At 39.3% G+C, this 7,224-nt stretch overlaps 1 protein-coding gene across 1 annotated transcript; it reads left to right on the top strand.

The window, feature by feature from the left end:
* The first annotated feature begins 1,674 nt into the window (after positions 1-1,674).
* Positions 1,675-6,288, top strand: KRT24 (keratin 24). Its single transcript, XM_006832597.1, has 8 exons — positions 1,675-2,277; positions 3,264-3,346; positions 4,049-4,205; positions 4,447-4,608; positions 4,708-4,833; positions 5,201-5,418; positions 5,882-5,994; positions 6,185-6,288. Exons 1-8 carry the CDS (start codon positions 1,675-1,677, stop codon positions 6,286-6,288), a joined length of 1,566 nt encoding a protein of 521 aa, XP_006832660.1.
* Positions 6,289-7,224: the final 936 nt, after the last annotated feature.

Below are 7,224 nucleotides of genomic sequence, written 5' to 3'. Positions count from 1 at the left end.
AAACACAGTACAGTACTTAAAAATTAATAACTTAAACTTCACAATAAAGGGCATTGTTACCTATTTAATAATGTATTCCAATCAAAGGCAGTCTAAAAGAAGTTCAAAGGCAGAATGTTGTAAAACAAACAATTGAAATACAAAACTTAAAGCGTACCCATGATGTAACAGGGATGCGAGAATAATGAGTTTTATATCAACAAAATCCAGTTTTATATCAACAAAATCCAGTTCGCCGCTTGGGTATAAAGTTGAAGAGGCCAAAGAGCATTTTCTGATGCATCTCTTTAAAAAACAAACAGAAAGACACATTCAAAACTGAAAATCCACTTAACCAAAAACCCACCGCTGTCGAGTCAAACTCCAGCGCAAGGTAAATGGAAAGAATCTACACTGCAAAGAGACAGAAAACCACAAAGGAAAAATTGGACTGAGTTAGAGTTCAGATTTCAGTATTTATAAAATGACCCATTCAGTTATCAGAGCAACTACAGATCGTCTCTTCTAGAGATCTTTCATTCAAAAAACTGAGAGTGGACTCCACATCTCAGTGTCTGTAAAATAAGTGCAGAGTCCTGGTGCAGCATTGTTGGCTAAGCCCTGGACTGCTAACCACAAGGTCAGCAGTTCAAACCTACCTGCCACTCCTTGGAAACCCTATACAGGGTGGCTATGAGTCAGAACCAACTCAACAGCTCTTAACGACAACAAAAATCTGATTGCAGACATAATATTGGTTATCAGAGGTGGATTCAGAGCTTCTCAGATATCTTTAAATAACAACAGAAGAGATTAGTGTCATCTCTTAATATCTTAATATTTGATTTCAAAGAAGGAAGTTGTTATCATTATATCAGACTAGAATTCAATTAGAAAGAAAAACACCTTTGTGGCGCAATACTAGTTATAATTTAACTTTAATATGCAACAATCTGCCTCAAAACTTTGTCCATCTTTCTTAGATATGATCTGCTCATATAAATATGTCGTGGAGATCAAATTACTTAGATGAAAGATGATTATTTATAAAAGTTTTCCTTATTAAGAGTAAAAACAAATAATCTGGTCTCAAGATACAAAGATAACAAGAACCTAAAATCATTAATGTCCATGACCTTAAAAATATGCTGAATTGAAATTATCAAAAGGAAGGACTCTGAAACAAATGCTGATGCTAAAGATAATCTCAGCATTTGAGAACAATCTGAACAAAAAGCTATGTTTGATGTGAAGTTGTCATTTTCATCATAGTAAATATTTTAATTACATGTGTTAATCTGGGGATGTTCCCTGCAATTGGGAAATCATGAAGCAAATTTAAGAGATTTACTCTCAGAAACAATTTATCAAGTCATCAAAACCTCTGAAAGATTAAAACTGCAATTCTTAAAATTATTTTTTGGCTTTGCTCCACCTTTTTTTTTTTTTTTTTTTCCTTCTTGATATGGTAAAGGCCCCAGGGCTCTGACCCAGCTTTAGAAAAAGAGCCAGTAAAGTGGGTTCACGAAAAAGAAATTATCCAATTACGGATTAGCAAAACTGTAGCAGGGATTAAGAAATGACACAGAAGAGGAACACCCTGAAAGTGTGTATATAAGAGCCAAAAAAGCAGCCTCCCGACACATTCTTCCCTCTTCTGTTCATCCAGACAAGCTATAAACAGTGAGGAGTACCATGTCTTGCTCATCTCGCATCTCCTCCACCAAGACTGGGAGCAGCAGCTGTGTCAGAATGTCTACTAGTAGGAGCAGTGGAAGCAGATGTGGCTTGGGGGGCAGCTCTTCCCGGGGCTTCAGAGGAGGAGCCAGCAGCTGTGGTCTGAGTGGGGGGTCTGCAGGTGGCTTTGGAGGCAGCTATGGAGGAGGCTATGGTAGCTGCTCAGGAGGAGCCTCAAGCTCTGGGGCTGGCTTTGGTGGGGGTTCTGGCTTTGGTGGAGGTTCTGGCTTTGGCGGGGTTTCTGGCTTTGGTGGAGGTTCTGGCTTTGGTGGGGGTTCTAGCTTTGGTGGTGGTGCTAGCGGAGGGTTCTATAGCTACGGTGGTGGAATGGGTGGTGGTGTTGGAGATGGGGGACTTTTTTCTGGAGGTGAAAAGCAAACCATGCAGAACCTCAATGACCGCCTGGCCAACTACCTAGACAAGGTCAGAGCCCTGGAAGAGGCTAACACGGACCTGGAGAACAAAATCAAGGAGTGGTATGACAAATTTGGGTCAAGAGATGGTGGCTCTGGAAGGGATTACAGCAAGTACTACCCAATCATTGAAGATCTTCGGAATCAGGTGAGAAATTGATTGCACACTGCTGAGTGTCCATTATTTCTGAGCTTTGCACTTTCATTAAGATTATAAATCGTAATGCAAATTTTAAATCAAGGAATTGTTTTTAAACATATTTGTGTGTGTGTGTTCATATAACAGCATTAAACATAGCATTCAACCACATTCATTTTCTGTTTGCATCTCATTTGAGTATTTCTGCATAAGAACAAAATATAGATAATGTCACAGTTAATTAACATTTTTATCTGAGAATGATGGCAGTGAGTAAATATTCACTTAATCTAATCATTTTGTGGTTAATCCAGCTTGTTGACACATTATATATAGTATCTTGCTAGACTTAAATAATCTTGAGAACTATTTTTTCTTCCTAAAAAATAATCTAATGCAAGTACAAGGGGGCTTCAAAAAGTTCATGGGAAATGCCATTATCTTTTAATTTCATATTTCCACTAAGTTTTTAAAGGCCCCTTGTTCTGGGCAAGGATGTAGTGAAATCTAAAATGCTGGCCACTGTTACATAGAAAATCTGTTTTTAAAGATTTTTCCAGTGAAATTGCATTTTTGCACTATTTTTAAAAGAGCTCAAAACTGATATTACAAGATAGCAGGCTATCGTAGAGGGCTGTGTTCTGTAAAATACTACCCTCTGCTTTTACGGTAAATGTGAAAACTTGGCTTTTTGCAGCAAGATGTAGTTCTACATACCAAGATTATCAATACAAGTGCCATTACCCAATGGGTTTGCACAGCAATTCACCTTTAAAAGCTAGTCACACAGGGAACATTTGTCTTTACAGGAAGGCAATGTAGCCACAAAGGTGAAAAAAAGAAAAAAGAGAGAGATTTCCATTTCTCCCTTTATTGTTTGCAAAAGCACAAGAAGACCACTGTGCACACAGTTCTCTATGATGATGTGTTTTCATTTATGTCTTTATGAGTATAACCTCTGAGCTCCCTGATTTATTGACTGTTGTCTTTCTTAGATCATTACTGCCACTATTGAAAATGCAGGCATTGTTTTGCAAATTGACAACGCCAGGTTGGCTGCTGATGACTTCAGACTGAAGTAAGAAACGCAAAGACTTGAGAATAAGGAACAAATGTAGGAAAAATCAAAACGGAATCTGTTCGCTTAATTTATTCTAAACTAAAAAACGATTTTAGACAACCATGATCTAAATGTACAAACATCCCAAGGTAAACTTTGGAAACCATTATTCCCATCAACAAATTTTAAAAATTAACAAAGATGAGAATTTTATTTGTAAAATGTATTGAACATAATTAGAATTAGCATTAAAGAGGGAACCATTCCTAAGATATTTGTTATTGCTGTTTAAGTACCGTTGAGTTGGTTCCAATTCATTAGTGACCCTGTAACTCATAGTAACCCTGTATAGGGTTTCCAAGGAATGGTCAGTGAGTTTGAACCTCCAACACTGTGGTCTAGTGTCACACCAGGACTCCAATTAGCCACTTTGTTGTTGTTGTTGTTGTTGTTAAGTGTCCTCGAGTCAGTTCCAACTCATAGAGACCTTGTATAGGGTTTCCAAGAAGCAGCTGGTAGGTTTGAATTGTCGACCTTGTGATTTGGAGGCCAGTGCTGATCCTATAGTGTCACACCAGGAGTCCCCTAAGAGATACAGCTTTCAATTATGAAAATAGTCAGAGGAGAAAACTTGTTCTTCAGTGTGTAGGAATGGAAGATACTCTTTTAAATGTGGGCAGGACAGCTCACCTTAACCTCTTACGTCTGCACCACCTCCAGGTACGAGAATGAGCTGTATCTCAGACAGAGTGTGGAGGCCGACATTAACGGCCTGCGGAAGGTTCTCGACGACCTAACCATGACACGCTCCGACCTGGAGATGCAGATCGAGAGCCTCACTGAGGAGCTGGCCTACATGAAGAAGAACCACGAGGAGGTGCATCTCCCATCATTAAACAACTCTGGCCTCGTCATTTCTCCCATCTCTCTTGTATCAATCTGAATGAATTCCCAACATCCTGTGAGCAGGGAAAAAATAAGTGATAATATATATGAAGTTTTTTACTTTTCTCTTCAGTGTTCTAGTTTCCATTTGGGTTTGGTTGTACACATTTGTGGTGAGGAAGCCAAAGCTTTTCTATTTTCATCACTGTGGTCTTTTTTCCCCTTCATATTAGGAAATGAAGACTATGCAAGACAGCTCTGGAGGTGACGTGACCGTAGAAATGAATGCTGCCCCAGGAACAGACCTGACCAAATTACTGAATGATATGAGGGCGCAGTATGAGGAGTTGGCTGAGCAAAACCGCAGGGAGGCTGAGGAGCAATTCAACAAGCAGGTGGATATCGCCTTTGAGGGCCTGAGTCTGCACACTCACACAGGCCTCTTCCATTCGTCTCATCAACCATCAATGAGTATGTCTTATTTTTTTTTATAGAGTGCATCACTGCAAGCCCAGATCTCTACTGATGCTGGGGCCGCCAGTTCTGCCAAGAATGAAATCACAGAACTGAAACGTACCCTGCAAGGCCTGGAAATTGAGCTGCAATCCCAACTGGCCATGGTCCGTACAAATAGCTTCTCAAAGTCTCCAACTGGAAATTAAGTCAATATAGTTTGTTTGTCAACACGTTCCACAGGGCACATAATGAAAGCAGTCTTAAGAAAAGCTGCATTGTCCTTGTAGAAAGCATAAAACACTTCAGTTAAAGATATGTGCTGTCTTTCCATAAAAGATTTGGTGTGGATAAAAGAAAAAAAAAAAGGAATTTCAACAAAAATGTAAAGAGACAGTAATATGACAACACTCATATCGATTGTAATTTAGTTAAGGAGTCAGTGAAGACTTACAGCACTGTATTAAATTGTTTTGTTTTGTTTTTAATCATCTAAAGACTGATTTTCATCATGCATTCTTTTTCTTCTCTTAGAAAAGCTCCCTGGAAGGGACCCTGGCTTCCACAGAGGGAGATTACATGACTCAGCTCTCAGAAATACAGCTGCAGATAAGCAGCCTGGAGGAGCAAATCTGTCAGATCCGGGGCGAGACTGAGTGTCAGAACGCAGAATACGAGCAGCTGCTGGACATCAAGACCCGCCTGGAGATGGAGATCGAGACCTACCGCCGCCTGCTCGATGGAGAGGGAGGGTAAATGAAAGTCACCAGCAGCTAAAATGCACTGTTGGTGGTGGTGGTGCCAAGTCGGTTTTGACTCACAGTGACCCCATGCACAACAGTACAAAACACTGCCCGATACTACAGCAGCCTCACAGTTGATGCTATGCTTCAGCTCATTGCTGCTGCCACTGTGCCAATCCAATTCACTGGTGGGGGGGGGGGGGTCTTCCTCTTTTTCTTGACCCTCCACTCTACCAAGCATGATGTCCTTCTCCAGGGAACGCTCCCTCCAAATAGCATGTATGAAGTATGAATGCATACCTGGGTGGATTTATTTGATGAAAACAAAAAGGAACTCAGAGGTTGGACTCATAAAGTCATAAATCAAAAGACATCTAAAGCTTCATCATAAAGAACTATGTGCACAGTGATCTTCTCCTGCTTTTACAAACAGTAAAGGGAGAAATTTAAAGGATACTCTTTTTTTCTTCAGTGGATCTGATTATAAAAGCTCAGGATCCAGAAACACAGTATCCAGAAACACAGGAGCCAGGGCTTCAGGATCCTGTGACTCAAGAGGTGGAAGCAGTTCTGGTCAAGGAAGAGGTGGGTCTTTTTAATGGGGATAACAATGCTATGATTTAAAAGTGAAGGCAGGTTTTGTTTGTCATATTCAGAATAAATACTGTTGTTACAAAATCTTACCTAGAGAAAACATAATTGAGTGTACTTGAATTTCTCTGGATATGTTTCTGTGATAGTTTCCACACTAACATTGTGATCACATGACTTTCAGATTCAAACAAGACCAGAGTAACTAAGACCATCATAGAGGAAGTGGTGGATGGCAAGGTTGTCTCGTCTCAAGTCAGCAATATTTCTGAAGTGAAAATAAAATAAGCAGTTCCTAGATCTACAAGAGTGTCTTTCAAAGAACTCAAGAAGGACGCAAATGAAGAAACAGCTTCAATCTAGTCACCTTTCTGGATACTTTCAGGGGAAGGTTTCAGTCCAGAAATAGATGACTAGCCCATTTTCCTGCATTGTCTTCTTTTCTTATTAGAATGCTCTTGAAAAAAAAAAAAAAAAATGGAAATGACAGTTTTGCTCCAATTGCTTCTATGCCTCAATAAACTTACTTTTGCAAATCAACTAAATTATTCCTGAAATTTTTAAGCGATTTAAAATTGTAGCTACGTTATTATTGGGATACTGGTGTGACACCATGGGATAAGCACTGGACTGCTAACCACAAGGTCGGTGGTTCAAATCCAACAGCCACTCCTCAGAAACCCTACATAGGGTCCCTATGAGTCAAAACCAACTGAACAACACTTAACAACAATATTTAAAATAATATCACATGAAAACTCAGTGATACAGTAGCTGAAATTATACCTCATTATACCTAACACTGCAGCCAACAACTTAGCGTACAAAGACAATTTTAATAATCAACTTATATATAATTAACACCTAGTCTCCTTGTGTCCATCACTGGTATTTTGTAAGGTCAAAAGAAACATAAGATATTTCTCCTACTTCAATAAGCGTACATTTTAGACATGCGAGAAAACTAAAACATAGAAGAAGAAAAGAGACGCAATATGAATGTTAATAATAAAGAGCTCAAATCCATGATATTCACCAAAGGTGCCTTCGAAATCAGACATGGCATGTTTGCAGGACTTAGGATATAGGCTGAAATAAAGAGTCTTGGGAGTAGATTGGATATGTAATATAGAATCAGATTTCCTAAAGCCCTGAAAGTCTCAGAGAAAAGTGTCCAGGTGCTTGTTTCCTTGCTAAATCTAGCCACATCTCTAGTTAAAAAAA

Source organism: Chrysochloris asiatica, unplaced genomic scaffold, assembly GCF_000296735.1.
Source record: "Chrysochloris asiatica unplaced genomic scaffold, ChrAsi1.0 scaffold00007, whole genome shotgun sequence".
NCBI classification, from domain to species: domain Eukaryota; kingdom Metazoa; phylum Chordata; class Mammalia; order Afrosoricida; family Chrysochloridae; genus Chrysochloris; species Chrysochloris asiatica.
The sequence above is the reverse complement of the archived record's forward strand: the minus strand, read 5'-3'. Positions and strand labels throughout refer to the sequence as shown.